The 21,697-nt window shown below is 37.4% G+C and overlaps 1 protein-coding gene across 1 annotated transcript in view; it reads left to right on the top strand.

The window, feature by feature from the left end:
* The first annotated feature begins 2,425 nt into the window (after window positions 1-2,425).
* The window catches only part of LOC146132935 (GPI-anchor transamidase-like), a 30,377-nt gene continuing 11,105 nt past the window's right edge, over window positions 2,426-21,697 (top strand). Inside the window, exons 1-4 of the mRNA XM_083397481.1 lie at window positions 2,426-2,601; window positions 2,706-2,756; window positions 2,892-2,983; window positions 3,234-3,292. Coding sequence (XP_083253607.1) covers window positions 2,521-2,601; window positions 2,706-2,756; window positions 2,892-2,983; window positions 3,234-3,292 — 283 coding nt within the window. The 5' untranslated portion in view covers window positions 2,426-2,520. The remainder of the gene's footprint in view (window positions 2,602-2,705; window positions 2,757-2,891; window positions 2,984-3,233; window positions 3,293-21,697) is intronic.

Genomic DNA, 21,697 nt, shown 5'->3' with positions numbered 1-21,697 from the left:
TTAAGATATTATAATCACAAAGAAGTTCGAATTGCCGCATGCTTGGATAAAAAAGGCTGTTTGTTTGCCTGGCTCGCCCGTTTGCCGAACTTTGAAATTCGTACTAATGTAACTGGATCTGCAAAATTGCAATACGATTTATTGCTAAAGTTGTTTACAGTAGTGCAAATTTCGGTAACCGGCTTTAGCAACAAATCGTATTGTAATTTTGCAGATTCGGGTAGTAGTGCTAATTTCGAAGGTCGGTGAAGTGGGGTGAACGATGGAAAAACTTCGACACTCGTCTAGGATCCTACCACAACGAACATTGTTTGCTTCAAAGTTCAGTAACATGTTGCTGGGCAAATAGCCTCTTAGATATAGTTATGCACCAAACCATAACTAAACAACTGCTTATGGCAGCGGTTGGAAACTTTTTTTTGCAGCCCAAGTTCTTTTCAGAGCTATTGAAGGCTCACTACATAAAACCACTACAAAAACAGTTTTGGATTCAGGATATTTGTTTTTTAGGAGAAATATTACACGGCGCATCACAACTACATGGTAACACTAAACTATTCAAAAGCAACTCGTAGCCCACTAAAAATGGCTTTGCCGCCTACATTTGGGCCTCGTTTACTGACCACTGGCTTATGGTCTTACTGCAATAAGTAGAGAGTAGTGAAATAATACACAGAATAGTTGTATAGTTATAATATATTAAGTACCTCATTCAGTAATTCTTGTCGACGCCATATAAAACCTTATGTAAACCCTGATTGCATTCCACTGCCTTTCCGCCAGAGATCTTTGGCGTGGAATGCTTGCCCAAAACTACGCCAGTGACGTCATGTGGCGTGAAATATCGCCGACCTGGTGAATTAACTAAGAAAAATAGCCGTTTTTGCGTATATATTGTCCTATTTTGGCATAGGATTTCAGCCAAAGCAAATTTTGGCGTAAATCTTTGACGGCCACAAATTATAGAATGCAGTTAGGATGTAAACAAAGCTTTTGGGGTTCTAAAAACCAGTCTGCATTCTGTGGCAGGTACAAACCTAATAATTTTACCACAATAAATTTGTGTGCACACCTGAATTGGTATATTACACTTGACTTCTCTAAAGAAGCTAATTTGTGGTGGGATTTCTAACTTAAAGTGTTCAATAAACATAATTGCACACCTGCACATCCAAGATGTCGGCATGAAGTGCCATAAAATGCAGACTGGCTAAAAACCTTATACATACTATACGCAGAATCTATGCCAATGTGATGTGTACTTTTCAAATTTTAACCACTGGCATGTTAATATTTGAAAGGTCATGGTTGCGAACATGCAATTATTTACGTGACACAACTGCCTTTGAAAAAAAATTGTTTATTGGATTTATCTAAATTGTAAAATTGTTTGTCTGTATATTCCACAAAAAATATTATATCTCTCATCATTGGTAGTTCTGGGTAAACATGGTTTTGATACAGTTGGCAAGGTAGCCTTTCTATACAGCAAGTTATGTTGGTGCTGGTTTAGAATCCTACCATATTTTCGTCTGGGGGATTATATTGCTAACATTATTTCGGTTAGGGTGGGTCATCATGTATTATTGGGAAATTATTTCTCCCAAATTTCTTTTTTTCTTGTAATTTCATTTGTGACAACTTGTTTCGTTATTGTAAAACAAAAGTTATAGGATTCTAGACCATCGCCATTTATGTCTGCTAAGAGTTATCTAGAGACTCTAATTAGGTGTAATACTAAAAAGAAACTAATCTCCGCTAGTAAAAGCAAATTACAACTCCAAAGTTGACATCAAATGTTTACTGTTATAATTAGGACTATTTTTGTATATTTGAGCTGAGTAACAATAGAATCTAGGAATCTAATCATTTTGCAGAAATACTCCATCGAAAGATAACACTCTCTAAAAAAACATGTTTGTTGTAACGACAAAAATTTATTCAACTTAATATGCTTTATTATATGTGGCACTCCGTGATGTGAATAACAACAAACCATGCATTAGTAAAGAGATAACCTGTAGGTGTGGACATAATTTTGACTTGACAGATAAAGTGTCCTGTCCTAATTGTATTAGAAGATATTTTTCAGGCCTTTTAAAAATAAAACTTTTGTAATTTTTTTATTGGTTGTACAAGTTGAGTGATGGTCAGATTTTATTCATTTTTTAACTTTCTACTAACTAGGCACTGTTAAAATGTGTCTTTTTAAAAAATCATTTAGTACCAAATTAATTCCTATACTATTTTAACTGCCTAAAACACATGTGGCAGTTGCAACTATGTGTTATTTCTAGCTTGGTGTATTTTTACATTAAAATTAAATAGAACATTAGCGGTTTCGTTGGACAATGGACATAATGTGCTTCAAAAACTTGATGTATCTACAAATAATCGGATTGAACAGCTATTTTAACAGAATATTTGCATTAAATATTAGGATATTTATACTTATAGTCTTAAAAATGTATCTTACTTGTTGTAAGTTATTGTAAGTAGGTTAATTTCACTGTGATACACATGAATTTTATTAATATTGTCATTTTGTTGCTGCTTCAGTTGATGTATGAAAATGGTTCAGCAACACAAACCAAGCATGAGGTAGAATATTACCAAAATTTCTAAGTTATCAAAACTATATTTAAACGCAAGACTTTATTTTCGGTGTTTATAAAAAATTAAAACTTGCAAAATTTATTTTGCAGATAAACAAGCATTTTAGTGGAAGTTCGCACACAAACAATTGGGCAGTACTGGTGAGTTGTTCAATTAAACCTATATATAGGACAATTATGTTTTATCCAATTGATTACAAAATGTTATTTGCAACATTGTCTGTACAAAAAAAGGCAAAACAATAATTACACAATAATACCAATTTTATCTTTAAGGTTTGCACTTCAAGGTTTTGGTTCAACTATCGACATGTTGCTAATGCTTTGTCTGTTTATCGCAGTGTCAAGCGACTTGGAATACCTGACAGGTGGGTTAAAACTAATTTTAGTGTTTGAAAGCATTGGCTTACTTGTGACAAGATTTGAGTGTTATTATTTTTTTAGGCATATCAAAAGAGTTGAAGGAAAATATGGCTTTTTGCCCCTTTCCAACATTAGATTCTAAAAAAACATTAGATTTCTATTCTATGGTATAATTTGTTAGTTAATGTACAAGTTAAGGCAAATATAATGTGGTGGTTAGTAAGCTTTCTTTTAAATCTATATAAATGTTTTTAGTCAGATAATTCTAATGCTGGCTGATGATATGGCATGTAATCCAAGAAACCCAAGACCAGGTTTGTTTACTCACTTTTATCTTTAGGCTGCTTTTACAAGTGGACTTTCATAACACTTCAGTCCTCTTTTTTATATTAAAAAAGTGATGAATGTGTAATTACAGAATCTGTGATTTTCATCTTTATTAATGTGCTAGACCTCAATTGTAAAAAAAATTAAAAAAATCAAAAAAAAATCATGAAGTGGTGTTGAATAACGTACTAATTTAAATTTTAATAGTTTAGTTTTATTTTGTGTTTTGGTAAAATTTTATTACTCTTTTAGGATATGTGGCACCGCTTTATTTATAGATTTATAATATTTATTCGGTAGTGGGCGCTAGTAACATTCTTTTGGATATAAGTTGGCCGTGCGCGTCGCTTGTGTTCGTACGTTTAGTCGACGTCTGGGTTGAATATATCGACGGTTCATATAGTGTCTCTACTGTATTAATAATAAAACATTCGTTCATCCCGATATTTTTGCCTCCGGCCCTTTCATAAAGCTGACTTTCGCGTTGTTGGTTTTCGGCATGCCAAATCTTTATTTTTTCCTTCGTATGCATCAGAGAGTTATCGTCATTAAGTGTGTGCACATTGTAAAGTGTTGTAAGAAAATGGCTTACGAAGAAATAATAAATCCAAATATTATTTCCTTACCATCTCAGTTGCCCACGAGTGTGCCTAAAATTTAAACAAATAAATGTTTACCATAAATCATAGATAAGCAATGCATTCCTAAAATCTAAGATCTAAGTCTTGTAAAGGCCTTTTCTGTCACTATTTACCGCGTTTTTTCCGCATTTAGTAATTTTTTCTCTTAATTTTTTACCATTTTAAAGATCATCAATACAGTTGGAAACACAAAACGCAACAAAAAGAAAAAAATATATTGAATGCCACAGTATTATAATAAAGCCAAAATATATTAAAGCCAAATACACAACAATATTTACGACGGAATAAAACCTTAACTCAGTGATTCCCAAACAGTGTGCCGTGGCACACTAGTGTGCCTCTAGAGCAGGGATGTCCAACTTGCGGCCCGCCTGGTATTTACGTGCGGCCCACTCACTTATTCTCACTTTCAGTAGCCTTTATTAAAAACAATTGTTCCGACTATCATCAAAACGTATAGAACGCGTAGTATTTGATATAGGCCTAATCTTGTATTTTTTCTGAGACTATAATTTTTGCGGACCGTTCTAAGGAAATATATCAGCCCAAACATGTAAACTCAATTTTTCGCGCGTCGCCATAATAAAAAAAATAAGGTCGAGATTACTTGCATATTTCCGCACGAGTTTACTCTAGAGGAGCGGGTGTTTAAGTTAAGTTGTTTTATGACGTCACGATATGACATAAATTATGACGTCACCCATATAATTTGAGAGGTTTTGCGGCCTATCGAATTTTTTAAAGTGGCAGTGCGGCCACATTTTTGCTAAAAGGTTGGACATCCCTGCCTTAGAGATTGTGAAGTGTGCCGCGAAACTTTTTGTAATTTCGGAAAAGAGAGCATTTGTTTTACCAATGGCATACATACAAGCATTTTAGACTTAAATACGCACATTCATTACAAATTAATAATTGTGAGACATTTACATATATTTGTAGTGTGTTAAGGGCGATTGTCAAACTACTCTGTTGTTGTTCTGTTAAAAGTGTGCCGCGAAATAATTAAGATATTTTTAGAGTGCCGCGAGCCAAAAAAGTTTGGGAACCACTGCCTTAACCTGTCAGATTTGGTCCTTAACTCGTCGGAATAAGACCTAAATAAAACGTTAAACCGTAGTAAAAGTGTAAGGGACCGGGAGTTTACCTAAAGGTCCAAATTAGTGCATTGCCAGTACCTCAAGGTCTAAAAGTCTAGACTTGTCTGCCATTGGACGCCCTAATTGTCGTAGACCTTTTTGCTTAGAAATGCACTAATTTCTAACGGATTGGGTGAAGGGGCGATTGGCCGCCACCGGTCTGGCGTTGGCCGTTTGATATCGACGCTTGGGAGCCCCCTAGTTCAGTGTTTCTCAAACTTTTTTATTCTGTGGCCTAAATTTTGTTTATAAAACAGTTCGCGGCCCAGCACCATGTGCTGTAAACCTGTCTTGTACGACCTTCAGCCCATTTTCCAAATAAGAAATATTGCCCTGGTCGATATATAAAGTGAAATTAATTCTAACAATAACTGAATAGTCCTTTTTACCTCCGGATCAGTTTTACATGGAATTAAATGTCTTTATCAACAGACTGAATTTGATAGTGGATTGCCGTGTTGACTGCATAGCGAAAAAAACATAACCCACTCTTCGAGGCGGCAATGTATTTTAGATCTAGGAGGTTGTGTTTATTTTGTTCTTGTTCACTCAAGTCTTATATCTAACGGTTTAGGTTTTATTCCGATCTAGATATTTTTGTGATTATGAGGCTTATTCCAACCTTCATTTTATTCGACATTTAAGTCAGTATAATTTCAGTCTTTTTGCTTGAGGCCATATATATAGTTTACCAAACAACCATCCGCCATTTTGTTCTTCTTTCCCCCACTTTCTGTATCGAGGATTATGGGGCAGCCGGATAAGATAATATTTCACACCCAGAGACTATTTTTATCACCAAAAATAGAAAAACAACTGTTTGAAAATTAGATATATATACCTTAAATTTTACCCTACAAGCATATCACCACTCGAATGTTATTTTTCTATTTTGCAAACAGAACTATTATTATTTTAAGAAAGCAAGCATCGATTGTATATTTTAAGGATTTTTAATGCATATCAAGTAGTTGCTTTTGAATTGACCCTAAAACGACGATGTAATTGTTTTTTTTATACTTTGTGGGCCTGAGCTGTATAGTTATTATTAAATACGAGCGCATACGTTGTTTGAAAATAACTTAGTTTCCCAAATCATTTCTGTTTCTAGCTACGTCAGGGATGAAATCTGCTATTCTTCGCTAACGTTTAATAATAAGCCTAACTGTTTATGGGGGGTTGGTTAATTTTGCTTTATAAAGTTAATGCGACGTGAAAAATATTGGGTTTCTTGTTTTGCATTTTAGCACTTTTTTAACACAGTCACCGTTGCCTTTATAAAAAATGTATAAATTTGACATGTTTACTAGGTGTTTACTAATTGTTAACATTTGATTCCTCGAACGACCATCATCAATGCTAAATAGCAATGTTAAGACAGCTAATTGTCCTCTAATAATAACTTTAAAAAATGTTTTTGTACGAGATGTATACAAAACTTTGTTGCGCATTTGGCTTAGCTAAGTGAATTTGTTTGATAATCTGAACTGTTTTCTGAAGGTATTCCTTATTTAGCTCGATTTCTTGTAAAAAGTCCACCGATTGATGTTATTTAATTGAGTTGTATCGACATCGATAATCCTTGATGTATTTGCATTGTAAAATAACAATGCTTCATTTTAGGGAAGCGAATTAAATATTCGTTTTAAGAAACAAGTTATTGTGGCGCGCTGTATTTGCCAATTACAGGTAACGTTTTCACGTTTTACCCAATGTGGTGCAGCCGACCAGTATATTTACTTTCACTCCCTCATAGCGTTGGTCTGTCGAGTGGTTATTCCAACGCCAGGTCGAAGCGCCGCTCACTACTCCCATACTACTTAGACGCCCATGTCGTTTCACTCGCTTCAAAACTCCTGGTTTGCTTGTTCGGGCGCTGAGTCAACTGTTTTCCAGTCTCGACACGATAAGTGAATCACGCTAACAGCAGGTAGTTGTAGGGGTGGCACCAGCGCTCCAGGCAGTGATCGACAACAACAAGTTAAGGTCGTCGTAAGGACGGCTCTAAGGCTGGTCTGCGCCGCGGTTTTGACTCAGTCGAGCGAGGTCCGTCGTCGTGTGATGTCGAAACCTCGCTCGTTTGTTTAAAATGATTCATCCCACAACTCCACGCTCCGCAGATGGCTTCATAAAAGCCGTCCGACCAGTCGGGGACCTATTAAGACTTCGGTTTCCCTTCGGCTTTCGTTGCCGCTATCATCCAACAAGTTCCGTTTTCATCTTTCCAAGGCTTATCGGGAAGCGTTGGCAAAATCCAACCCGTTCGCGTAATAGGAGGGAGGCCAACACGGCTTTTTATGTAATATTCATATCTCCAGTATTTGGTGCACACCACACGCCGCCGCCATAAACCTCTTTGGAGTTTCCTGCAATAAATATTCGCCCTATTTTGTGGTTAAAATTGCTTTACAGATCGTCTGTGTGTATTAATATACCATGGTGTTTCGGGAGTTATTTTCTTGAATGGATGCTTTGAGCTTTCAAATTTTATTTTAACAATAAATAGTCAACAAGGAGTAATTTCCTATTACAATTTCTCACCAAAAATAAATTGCAAGTTGTCCATTTAAAACTTTTTTTCATATTAGTTTTGTAAGTACATAACCTGATACCACATGGTGTCGCAACAGCGCGGCAGGTGTACACCCGCTAATTTGATAGTTGCCTTTTAATGCCAGATACACTTAAACAAAACCTTCCTTATTACGTCATCTGTTAACTTTTTGCGAAGTTTTGAAAACTCATACGTTTAAATAAAAAAATATCATCTTCTGTGTTGGAAGTACGTTTACTTTTGTGACCTAAAGTCTTAAAGTTTAAGTTAAACTTATGACACGATTCTACTTTGATTAATATAACCTAACTGTAACACTATGTTAATTAATCGTTGGATTTGTGCTGTCCATATATTCAAAAAGTACAGCGGCGAAATTCGTGCATTGAAAAGAAAACCGCCCACCGCCAAAATTGTAAATGTGTATGGTTTAACGCTAGGGCTACGCAGCCGCAACCACAGTTTCATCTCAGCCAGCGCCAACCGCCTTTTGCAACCACATCCTTCCAATCTCAACCTTTGAATGCAAATCACCACCTTCGTACTTCTTCCGCCATTCCTTTGTCCTAGTCTATTTTTAACCCGCGTTGCGTGGACATTTTCTCTTTCGTTGTCCAAAAATCGCTACACAAAGAAAATTGTACTAATTTGTAAGCGGGTCGTGTTTAAAAACCATTTTATTAAAATGGGGATTCTCGCGAACTATCGTTTTGTTGTTTCTATGACTGCTTTAAAAAGTGCTGTTTGGGGTGTAGCTGAAAACAAAAGTCCTTATATGTCTACACCGCGAACTTACGTGTTTCTTTTTGTAATAACAATCAGTAGTAAGGTGTTTTGATTGCCCTTTCGTTTCCTGTTTCGCGAAGTCAAGCTGTCGTACATAACCGAGTCGGCGTTTTGCCAAAACAACTTCGGAAACAACCGGCGCACTTAATAAATGAGAGTGTTTTATTTCAATTAGTCATCTAGGCGTAAATGCTGTCGGCGAATTGAAGTTCCAAATCTAATGCCCTTGCTGAATTATTCACGCAACACGTAAAGTACCCTGCTTATTGCCTGTCGTTTGTCGTCTGACGTAAATCCCCAAAGTTATGATTATGACATTTTAGTGTAGACGGAGTTGTTGATTAACAAAGGCCCTGACATAAGCATTATTATATATGTCACATTGCTAGTATTTTATTGCGATCTACACGTACAACATGCCTATATTGCGGTGATCGAGGTTGGTCAAACAGTCATACTGTGCCTTGGACAAGCAAAAAACTATAATAATTCATAATTGTCAAATGTTGTTCCCACAGAATTCGGTCATCCATCGTGGAAAGCTTTTTTTAAAAAATATCGATTGAGTATTACGTCAGGTTTTGCCTTGCGATGACGACATTGTGGCCCGGCGATAGACATTACGCATTTACGCCATTAGGATAAGTAAACGTTGGGTGATTTTGCGGCTTAAATCAACTTAAGAAACGTTGAAGTTTTTGTTACACATTGAACAAAAGGGCGAGTGTTCCTAGGGATGACCAGTGTCAAAATGGATTTGTTACCAAAATATTAATTCAATATCTGCTCGTCGTCGTCTACGCTATTGTCCTAACCGAAAAATCAAAGAAATTATTTTTCTTCTCCTGAAGACGTTCATTTGTTTATATTCAAAAAGGTGTTAGTCACCTGATATCTCTTCCATATTTTAATTAATCGATGCATTGATCCGTTTTAATCAAAGTAGCCCAATCTCTTCTGGCTAAGGCAAACCCGTACAAAACATATTGAATGTATATGTTTCAGTTCACGTAAATTTTTTGAAAGCAGCTTTTTTCATCAAGGCAGAGAAAATGACTAAATAGGAAAACTGTAATCGCAAGGACTTTAAACCAATAGGCACGTGTCGTGTATTTTACCGTAACAAACGTTGCTAACCACTTGATGCATTACGTCACATCCCCTTGCGAAACACCCGTGGACCGTGCTACTGCCAGCCTCCTGATTATTCAGCGCTCGCGACGCGATTTGGAACATTGGCGGAAATTTCGCGTCCCGCCTTCGCCGTAACTTCTTGGAAATTTTCCTTGTTGCCGCGCCTTCTGAGAAAACACCAAAAACGCTAATCACGCGTTTAACGGTTTACTGCTGTGGTTTGATGACACGCCGCTAAGGCGCTACTTAAACGGCTCCACCTCGTTTTGCGGTTGCTCTCATCCGCTTATTGTGGGGCTCTGACGGCATATAGCTTCCGGTACGCTAGGTTATTATCAAACTGTGGTTGCTATATCGGTATTAGTTATTTCCATCAATAAGCAAATACTCAATAATAACTCCCCCAATATATTTAGTAAGTTTTCATAACTTACTAAGTTTTTTCAGCAGTTTTATCGCTGAATCATGATCGTTTTTATCCCATGGTTTATGCATAACATTGTGTGATATTACTCCACGTTTGACAATGTGGAGTTATAGAAAATTACATTTGGTGGCTCCTTAGGGAACCTTAAATTCGCAGTTTTTGGTCTCTTTAAGGCAGGGGCGGGCAACCTTTTTAACACAAGGGCCAGTTAGGAAACGTAATGCTTACAGGAGGGCGCCGCACATCAAAAAACAAAAAATAATATTTTCAGCTTTTACTAGAAAAACTAATGAACTACTAGGCTGCAACTACGGCAGTTTGTCAGTGCTTTCTACTTGTGGATTCGGAAATAACTTTTCCTACAATTCCAATGACACCTTTCTCGTACAGATCGGTTCAGTACAATTTAATTAACAGCCTTAATTCAAAACCAGCTGTTAAACTCAGTGCAATTGTTGCAAAACAATACTTTATCAATTATCACAGTGCATTTCAACCTTTCGAATTTCCATTCGCACTTTTTTATTTCGGAAAATTTCCATCCGCACGAAACAAGCACAGTAAGTTTGCAACCTTTAGTTTTATTTGTGAAATAAGAATTAAAGGGTTTGTGTATTAAAACCGTGTGTCTAAGCCTTGACCGATATAAAAAAGATAGCTTAAGTTGCAACTTGCAATGAACCACTATACGAGTTATATTACTGTAGCTGTGGCGTACCAGCTTATTTGACTACTGTATTACACATAATAAAATTAACAACATGCACCATTTTCATCCGCACGACGTTAGTCATCCTCATTACAACTTTTTTCATCCGCACAAGTGCGTACCATCCCACGGATTGAAAAGCACTGCTTTATCATAACAACGTGACACAAGTAAAACTTTATGAATGAAGATTGTTTTGTAATAGATGCTTCCCATTCGAGTTCAACTGCATTAGTGTAGCGGTGCAGCATATGGGTTACATCTCACTTCAAATAGGAAACTGATAGAGCAAAAGTCTCAACATGGTGCACACTCACAGCCGTATGTAGGGAAAAATAACTGGAAGAAGGTGAAGGGCCGCACAAAAAATGGAAAAGGACGCACGTTGCCCACCCCTGCTTTAAGGGTTTTAAAGTGTAAACAGCATATCACCCTTTTCCCTCGATGAGTATTTGGAAGAACTTATTTAATCAGCATCACTCTGCTGGTGTTTACGTATGAATTGAACCAAATTAATAATTAATGTTGTTCATAAATGCGAAGGTGTTTTGATTATTCTCCTAAATAGCTCTTCTCGTGTCAAAGACACATTTTTTTGAGATTTCTCGCCTCGTTCTATAGAATACTGTTTGGGTATTCTTCACTCCTGAGCAATTGGTAATGCATCTCAGTTATTTTTCAAACAATAGAGCTTTTTACCTACTTACGACTTTGTCTATTTAAATATTCAATATACATTGGTTTTCGCCGTCCAGTCCGTGTCATCCACCAAGCCTCGCCATTGCTTATAGTCAGGCGACTCGAATTCCAGTCGATAACTTCCTACGGCGCGTTTTCCGACGCGTTTGTTTAATTTTTTATGCATTTCTGCCTCCCTACCGCGTCAGCTGCACACCAGGAACGCCGCCGCCCCGTCTCGCTCCCATCAACTGCCCCTTCGGCACGCATATGCCAGACACTGAGTCAAGGGACTTTCCGGCCGCCGTTCACATTCCGCGCGTTATTTCTACTGTTAAGGTTGCGAGCAGAAAAATGTCGCCCAACACTGTCGAATACAAAATGGCCGCCGCTGTTTCTGGTAACTTTACAGAAAAGCGCAACAAACTCGCATTCGTCTTCGTTCGAATCAATCGATTTCGGCATTGCTTGCGTAACTAAAAAACAGGCGATTACGTAATTTATAACAGTTTATGTGTTTAGAATGTGTAATGCTTTAAAGCAGTGCTTCGTAACTAGTTTTTCGTGCGTATCGAAACGTCTACATTAAGATAATGTCGATTGTCGATTTACTCGACCCTTTTGGGTTTGACATTTATTTTTAAGCTACATTACAGATCCGTACATTGTGCACCTAAAGAGTGGTTGATATTCCTCTTTAGCCTTGCGAAGAACGCGAAAAACAATTATTATTGTAATTAGGGTGAAACAGCAATAACTAGTTAAAAAAACATTTTTTTGCTCATGGTGCAAAATTTTAGTACAAGATTTTCTGCTGGTTTTGATCTACCACAAACGCCAGGGCTCCCTTAAAAGTTTCTAAATCCGCCACAAAGCTTAGTTATTACAGCAACACGGAAAAGAAATTCCAAGCTGAAGTGAAATTACAGTTACTTTAGCAAACAATCTGTTCTTTTTCGCACACTTGTGTATATTCGATTCTTGGAGCAGTATTAGGTTGAGACGCAAGTCTATATGTGCTACTATTAATTCGTGCTCAAAGCATCGTGGGTCTCTTTATTATGTTTTACAATGTGAAATAAGTTAAAGTAGTGAACGCCGAATTCTATTGATGTATTAGCTTTGTGAACGTGTCGTTGGGACCAAACAGTGACTTATTTAACATGGATGAGTAGTACCCCTGCAGTGAATTTCGGTTAGGAAAAGTTAAAAAGTTAAACCGTGTTTGTTGGGTCACTGCAAGTCATATGGTGACGTCATTCTCAATTTGTCTGTAAAGTCGGATATATGACGAAGGCAACGAATCAAATCACCTCCGCTTATTTTATTCGGAAAAATATTGCCCAGTCATATTCCATCAACGCCCGTGTATTCCGTTTCCCCAGTAAACATTCGGCGGCACCACGGGAATTTTGTTTTCTGCCTCTTGACTAATCGACACACTTTTCCGCTTTGGAAGGAACGCCGTGTCGCGGCATCCTTTTCAGTGACGCAAATCCTCCATGGCCCTTTCGGCTGGTTACCCATTCACAAATTTGCCGTTTCTCCGCACCACCACGTTTTTAATCACGTTGTAGGAAGTCTGGTTGCTGTTTGCCAATTTAGCTAAATATTCTATTTTTTTCCAAACCATCAGTACGTACCAAAAGCTTTGCCTTCGAAATAGTGTTTTGCAGTAAACTCATTTAACTTACAAATATTCTTTGAGCAAATGTTAAATCTCAGGTTTTGCCCAACCGTTTACTTTGAAGGGCGTATTAACAATGTGATTGTTCAGTCTCTCAATGACCCACCGCAAGCTGCACAGATTGAGAAGTTTGTGACTCATCGTTTAAATATGGCGAGTGGGCGCACCATTATCGTTTTTGAGATGCCTAGGTTCGGGTAAACTGTCAACTCCTCTCACACTTATGCTTTGGTGATTTTCTATCTAGTAAAATCGCTCTGCTAAGCGTCGTTGTTTGAGGATTTTTTACGAGTGATTTAACAATGAAACGTATGCTGAAGCCCTCAGTTTTTTTTTTCGCATAGGAAAAGCTTCGCAACTGCATCTTAAATTGCTGTGCTACATGAAAAAATGTGAAAATTACTCGCTTCTGGTGTTAATAGAAACAAGAAAAAAAATAGAAGTCTAGTAGTGTCCGTGGTTTTTCAAAGCGCTAAAATTGTTTTGATGTATAAATTACATTAACGCGTTAACTTTTTTGGTCACACGTGGAACTAAATGCGGTGCAGCTCGTGGCGCCATTTTTTGTTTCAGTGTTTGCTAAATTCTGTTCCGCAAATTCGAAGCAATCTTGCTAAAAAAAAACTTGCGAAATGTAACTACGTTAGTCGCTGGGTAGTTTCGCTACCAGTCGCAGCGTTTAGCTTGGGGCTAAATTCGAAGTTCCTAAAAAAAAAAAACTCGTATTAATTTTTTGTGCACACGCGCCCGCTTTGTTTGATGTTTGATGTTTGATCAGCCGTCAAATTTTCTTTGATGTGTCATCTAGGCTTACTTTTCATTTCTTCCTCCTCGCACACGCCCCTACACAAATGTGCTTTGACGAATGTGCGATAATGACCGTCTCTGCGCTCACCCCACCAACTTATCTCGAGAGGTCATACAACCATCGTCTGGACGTTTCTTAGTCAGCGCTCTACGCTTCGCCAGAACTCGATCACCGTATAAGGTTGGCTCTGGCATTCGCCCTCAAGGTGTACATTGTAGCCAATTTTGGCATGTCATTGTGTCTCAGCTTCAAGCAAAACTTTTATCTCAATTTGGAAAGTGATTTATCAGCTTGTGGCGTCATTTATAATTCACTTGGTGTTTTTTGCGTCATTATTTCGCGCGATCATAGAGTCTGAATTTAACACTTTTGTCGTCGTGTGAATTTTTTTTCAGGTTTCTGTGTCGTTGAAACAAACAGTCCTTTCTGTATTTTAGCGAAATATGATGAGCGTGTTCTATTTCCGTTGTGACTCACATTTCTGTCTCAGTTGCGAAACTTTACGTAAACCAATTCAGTTCGGCAACGAGGCTAAAGTTCAGCCCTGGATACGCTGTTATATTGGGCCCAATCTCTACCAAACGTCACCCACTCGTTCATTTAGAGTTCTTTGTTGGAAGCGAAACTCTTTATGTTGTATTCTGTTGATCCTGCGGTCACACCAGATTCTTTCCAGTAGCAGCACCGTCTCCTGTGTTTCCAAATGTGTGCCGATGACCGCCGTCAGCTATTGCGCCATTCAGCTGCGTACTTCGCATTCTTTGTAGGCGCATGGCAGGCAGAGCACGTCCAACAGACCACGTGTTCCGGCGCCCTTTTTCTCGTTTCGCTACAGCGACATCATCCGTTTACTTAAAACGACAGTCTGTGTCGAATAATAACGGAAATGGCCAAGGTTCCCCCTCTTCACTGTACTATACTTTTGTCTAGACTCTTGACTTTGAGGTGTTTAGAATTGATTTCTAACATTGTAAACTGCCATCATGTAAGATTGTCATTTAAAACCCATTACCATAAAATACTTTTTGTGTCAGAACGTTTTGTACTATCCTGTTGCGGGGCTTTTTCAGGAGGTTTTTGCCTGATGTTTATTAGCGACATATGTTTTTTTTTACAATGACAGACTATAATGTATTATTTATTAGGATTAGTTGTGTTAAGCTTCGTCCGCTATTTCGGGTGTTTATGAAACAATCTGAAAGTATGATATACTTCGAAAGTATCCCATCGACGGATATACAAAAAATGCTGGCTGATCCTTAATTTTTTTTTTGGCCTGAACGCAAACAAAGTTCATCGTTGTCGGCGTACGAATCGAATGCCTGCCCGCCTGTTGAAATGCCATTCCTGGTACGTGGTTCGTTCTGACGTAAATTGATAGGGCCAAGTGGTCGCTATGTTCTTTGTCCTATAGGTGCCTCCGGGTTAGACGGACACACCTAAGTTGTACCGCGTGATTCTGACTCACATAAATAACCGCGTGCCATCTTTTGTCCGTCCCGACTTTTAGGTTTTTTTACCTGTCAGTCGCAGTTTGAAAACGAAATCCACACCACACGCATCGTCGTGAAAAATTGCGCAATTTTTGGTGCTCTGCTTCTTTCTTCCAGGCAAAGCGAATAATAGGAAAGCGCCACGTTTTAAACTTTATTTTCAGTCTTAATTGTAAAACCTATTTTTTTAAACATCAAATATGCTTCGTTTCGTAACTACTTTAAAACCTGTAACGCTCTGTTTTTCGACGTGTGTATGGCTTTGAAAATGTTAACTGTACATTTATCGGTGTTCGCAATCCATGCTTCTCAAAATGCAAAACACTTAAATCAAACACGTGTTTACGTCGATTATTCAATCGATTTTTCGTCAATCGGCGAAGTTCGGTTTCCCATTACGTCATATGGCTACCCAACAGTTACGCCAAGTGCAATGAATACATGCGAACCTAAGCTCATTTTGGGGCATATACAACTCCTGTACTTTAAGCAATTGGAATGACTACCTATTTTTGTGTTGCAATTCAATTAGATTTTATTAATGTCCTTTTATGTAATTGTAAATTGTACAAGAACTAAAATCACTTTGCAAAAACGACTTCGTAATTTTAATCTACGTTTTTTCAATTTTTTACTTCTCAGTATATAAGATGGCTAACGCACTCTCGTTTTAATTATTAACCCTGATGAGGTCAGCTGGTATCTGCTGCCGAAACGTCGGTTTATACTTCATTTACACCAGAAGAACGATTTCTATCTATTGTTCTTTCGAAAAGTTCACATTTTTAGTGACTAACCTTCCTTTATATTAAAATCAAATTGGTTTGTTTTAACTTTTAAAGAGGTTCGACTCGAATCAAAATGTTTAATTTGCGATCACTTATATGTAACAATAAGAAAAGAAACTTTTAATTGTTACAAATAGAAATTTTTGATTTAAACATGAAAATGTCTAGTTAAAACAACGGCTCTGATTAGGCGCTTTTGTTTTTTGTTACAACTGCAGTTATATCATTAAAAACGCGACATCCGCAAGTGAATCATAAAACAATGTCAGGGCAAAAATAACTTTTAGGCTTTTTTTATATTAAAAGACAATTTGACCGCCCTAAAAAAATGTTTACATTTCCTAGGCGCACATCCAAACCAATGTTCTATCGTAATATTGTTTTATGATTTACGTGAAGATGTGGTTTTGCCGTCATGAGGCACTAAAATCTGATGCTTTTAAGTATTTTCGTCTGTATAGGTAGATACAGTTTTAGATATTTGATTAATGCCTCCGGGCCGGCAAAGTCGCTGACGTACAGCGTTAGTTTTCTATGTCGCCGACGATTCAGTGGCGCTTCTATTTAGGATTACCGACGTAGGTGACGCACGTCACGTACTTGGTGTATTTTTTACTGTGATCTTCGGTTGTTACCTGATATTTAGACCTACGTATTATAAGTCACGACCATCGAAAGATAATACCAGGTGCATTCTGATAGACTATTACCGAAATCACTTCAAGTCTAATTAGGATTGTGGTGTTTTGTGAGGTAAGTGTGGATTTTTATTTGCTTATAACTAAATAATGTCTTATGCAATATACCGCTGCTGCTCCGCATTTTACAGAACCTGAAAACATAGATAAACGTTAATTTTGTTGTTCGGTTTAAATATTCTTGACAGTATTTCCTGAATTTGTCATTTAAAACGTAAAGGTTTTTTAACTGAAAAATTTGATTACAATTATTTGCATGCTACATTTATCTTAATATACGTTGGGACACTCTTGTAATCTCCCTCCAATCAAGAAAATTTACATTAGATATTGTATTTCGTGATTGGTGTTTCTAACATGCAAGGAAGTTCTGATTTGCATCGTGTATTCGACCTTATAGCTACTTATATGCGGGCTATAATGCGTTTTTATCAGTTTTAAAGTCATAAACTAATTGTTATATGTGCATGAATTTGTCTATTAATGGCTGCATTTTATCATCCAGGAAGTATTTTATTCCAAGCTCATTTTATTCAATCAGGCATATTGTGATTCAATTAATTTCGCCTAGGACGAAATTATTTGTTGCCCTTATGCAGACAACAAGGTGTCGAAAATGTACGAACACTCGAATCAGCTTTTAAATTTCGATTTTGATTTTAAAATAGTTGTATGCGGCCTACGTACCAATAAACAAATAATTACTAATATGCATTTTACTTTATGACAGTATTTCTGATGATAGCAATGTGGTAAGACATAGCGGAAATTACGTTTAATTTGTGGGTAAACTATATTTAAGACAAAACTATTGTCTTTTAAGCTCTGCGATAGTTAAATATGCGGTTTGAGAATGTATTTTGTTGTTACCGTTGTTAAAGCTAGCAAACATGTTAAAAAATGTATTTTCATGGCACTGAGCAATGAGGAAACATGTTAGCCATTACGTATTTAACGCTAAGGTGATTATTTGGGTTTAGCGTTCTGCCAAGTAACATGACTGCATTCTCTTTTCTCAAATCTCAAGAAAATATGTCGTTTACTTATGTCATGTTTATGACAAGGTGTTTGTTTTACATTACTCTGCCTAACAATGTGTCGCTGCTTCCAATTTCTAAATTGGTGCAATTCCGATGATGGCGTTTCTCGTAAAGCGCTTTCAGCAGGTTTTAAACCGTAAGGGTCAAGAGAGTTGCCTTGCTGTATCCCAGCACTCAAACGACAGAGAGAGACAAACGTTTACCGTGTGCCGTGTGTTGGCTTGCGGTAAAGCCGTTGCGCTTCAGCAAGTGTGGCGCAACGCGAGCTATTAGGCCACGTGGCTTGCCTAGACCACTCCACTTTCACGTGAGCGACGCGCAACACCTCGTGCTTTCCCCTAAGGAGAAAGGCAACATCTCTCTTAGTCTTTTGTTCTTCTCGAATAATCGTGAACTGTTGACTTGTCCAACCGTTAGCCCGGTCTGTCTTCCGATTTTTGCCACACAAAACTTAGCACACCTGTAGGTTTTTTTCCTCTGAGGCACTGGTTAAATGCCTAGACATTTTGTTTTAGGAATTTATTTTTAAAATATCTTGTATAGCGCGAGTGTAAAACCACAACATAAGTATATACTCTTAAATCGTGATATTTGCTGTTGTATGGCTCTGGTTCAAATTCGAAATTGATTACATTTGATTACTTGCAATTAAACGCCTTGAGATCTAGCAATAATAAATACTCGAGTTTGTAATAAAGACACATCATTCCTGAAAAAAATAGTTGTTTTTTTATATCTCCGCGTTATCCAAATTAAGTTTGTTTTACTGCGTTTTGTTTGCTCCTCAAAACTTTTATTTAAGTAACCTGTTTTTTATGTGAATCACATCGCCTCTCCTTGTTTTATAGAGATTTTTAAGGTGTAGACTAGATCGGGTCGTTTAATCCTTCGCAGCCATAATATGGCCTTCGACTAAAGCCAAAATACTCGTCAAAAAACAAACAGATAGCACTGAATACCAACCGTTTTGGGTGTCTCTTTGTGAAATAGAAACCTAACTCCCGCTCTTCACAATTTAAGTGGGAAGGCTAAATTTAGCCACTTTCGAAGCACATTGTGGGGTTATTAGATTTCACACTTGCCTTGAGTGCTGTAATGATTTTCAACTTGTTACACATGACGTCCAATGCCTGTTGCTGTTAATCTTATTTTGTGCTGAAAGTAAAATTTGTGATTAAGTAAAACCCCTTTTGGTTTTGACGGTAGGTCGATTTGGCAGGATAACATCATAACTTCATCTTTATACATCGAATATGACGCCATACTCTGTTTGGGACATGACCATCATCCTACCGCTACGTCAAGGCAATACTTCAAAGTAACTTGTAGCTCTATTCCAGGTCTCTGGAGGTTCAAGACAAATCATCGTTTCTTCCGTTGTCATCTGGTTTGTGCTTCTTATCATCGGAATTTGACGTAGTTCTTAACATTATGCCATGACAACGGACGGTACTTCCCTTTTTCATGTGATCGTAAACTCGCATTGTGTTAATTGTGACGTAAAGCACACAAAAGCATACCTTTGGCTCGCTTTGCTCACAATAAGAAAACAGGCAACCGCTTTGCTTCCACTTCCGTTGTTTTGGATTCCTAGCTTTGTTTTTGTACGATCGTGATATCCGGTGAGAGGGAAATCGGATTACATTACCTCTAGAGAAACTTCTCTCTCCCAGTAGTTTGGGTTGGTTAGGTTAGTTAGTTAGTTAGTTTGTTTGGTGTAGCGAGGCAAACTTTTACTTGTTAGGCAACTGTTCTGGTTGCTACGTTAGGTTTTGTGCATCACCATGAAACGTTAGCAATACAGTACCTTTATATATCAAAATAATTATTTTTTATGGTTATATTTCGTGTTTCTATTAATGAAAGTACTTTCTTAAATAGGGTATTAAGTAAACGAAATGTTTCGTGATTGTTAGGCGACTTACTGTTTTCAAGTTGACTGCTATGTGGACGACATCTTGTTAAAACCCGTTTGTACTCAATGACTCCCTCTGTCACTCACAGTCTGCGACGCGGCCACCTGAACAAAGCATAATCGTCCTTTTGCTGATCTAGCGCCAGTTTGCTCAATTCATGACGCTTACAAAAAACAATACTTATTAGTTGAGTGGAATTTGTGTTGCTTCATAACTAACGTAAAAATGAATGTTTAAGAAAAAAAGTAATTTCTTGAATAAGCTGTAATACATTTTTTCGACTGATTTTTGTTTGTACACTACGGGCAGATTACACATAAGTCCTTTCCAGTGGGCTCAAGAGTAGTGCCATGTGAATTTTTTTATGATGCGTTTGTTTGATTGCTTTCTGTCGCGTCGAATTTCTTTGTCACGCCAATGTGGGTGGTTCGTTATTTACCGTCGTGCCAAGGCCCAAGGGTATATATTTAGATTAGGTCTGAAATCATCGACCCCGTGTGATCCAACCGTTTCCTTTTTAAGTAGTATTTTTGTGATTCATGTTGCGGTGATAATTACTAACATACGAAAGCTGAAACTTAAATCGAATTGGACTGCATTGGTTCCCAAAATGTCAAAAAGTTTTGTTTTTGTTTAACAGCGCAAGTTTAACGTCGTCATTTCCTTGGAATAGCCCTCGGTATTTTGTTTTTTTTTAGATCTCGCTCAAATATCCTTTTCCGCGTGCTCTTGCGCGTCATAAATTTTATTGATGACGTCACTAGCAGGCAAATTTACTATGTGTTATGATAACGAAAGAGATCAGACGGTTCGACTGAATGACGCATTTCCCCTTCTACGTTTTTAGCTTATATATTAGGTCGTCGCGACCTGGCCCCGAACAGTTGCCTGCGCAAAGGTCTGTGGAATTCGTCTTAAAAAAATAAAGTCACGAATCACTTCTTAAACATGATGCAAGTAGTTTGGTCGCGAAATGCGTATAACGGGACTTTCCGCAAATTTTCAATGATGAAGTGATGTCATGTCGTTCTCCCTCTTTCTCTTTATGGCCGGCGCGTGCCTTTTTCTTTTCCCGCTTTCTGGATTTAGCTAGGCGGGCAATATTTTTAACGCCATTATGCTTAGGTCGCAGTTTGAGCGAAGTGTGCAAGCAAGTTTATTAAGGTTTTGCGAAATTCTTATCTCCCACACATGTGTTTGTAATGGAATATTGCAAGAATTTATAGACACCAAGGTAAGCACAAGTTTTTAAAATATTAAATCAAAGGTAAAGAAGGACAGTGAACGATAGTTTTAACGGACTGCACTTACTGTTTTTTATATCTTATATTCTTGTTTGATTTAATTAAAATGTCGATAAAATCGATATCTAATTCCTGCCTATTTGTTGCACAATTTTTCTGCTGATTACATACCAACAATATTCATAACTTTGTCTGTAAGATGAATCTAATAAGAGTATGGCTGACAGCACAGTTAAGTTTACGATGGAAAATGTAGATTTGATAGCACACCCCAAGCGTTTCCCAGTCAAAAAAATATAGACTTTTTTTTCTTTGTTGTGTATGCGCACAAACGCGTCGAAGCATCTTCGCTCTTGACCAAACGCTTCAACGTGAACCGGCGCGGCGTCAAAATGACCAAAATATGAATATTTAGACCAGAGCTACTCAATTGGCTGAAGATCGTTTAGCTAACCGTTACATAAGTTGAAGTGGGCATTTTTATTATTATATAAGAAATATGCCTTTTTTTTTACAAATTCTTGAAGATAAGAAGTATTGGTAGTGTAAGATGAATTCCGCGTTCGGATTAGAAAAACAATTGCTTTTTTGTTAATTTGTTTGCCTTTAAATAAAAAGAAATGGTTAAAAAACGTTGAAAATAAAATTTT

This window comes from Ascidiella aspersa, chromosome 9 (assembly GCF_963924565.1).
Source record: "Ascidiella aspersa chromosome 9, kaAscAspe10.2, whole genome shotgun sequence".
Classification (NCBI taxonomy): Eukaryota; Metazoa; Chordata; class Ascidiacea; order Phlebobranchia; family Ascidiidae; genus Ascidiella; species Ascidiella aspersa.
The sequence above is the reverse complement of the archived record's forward strand: the minus strand, read 5'-3'. Positions and strand labels throughout refer to the sequence as shown.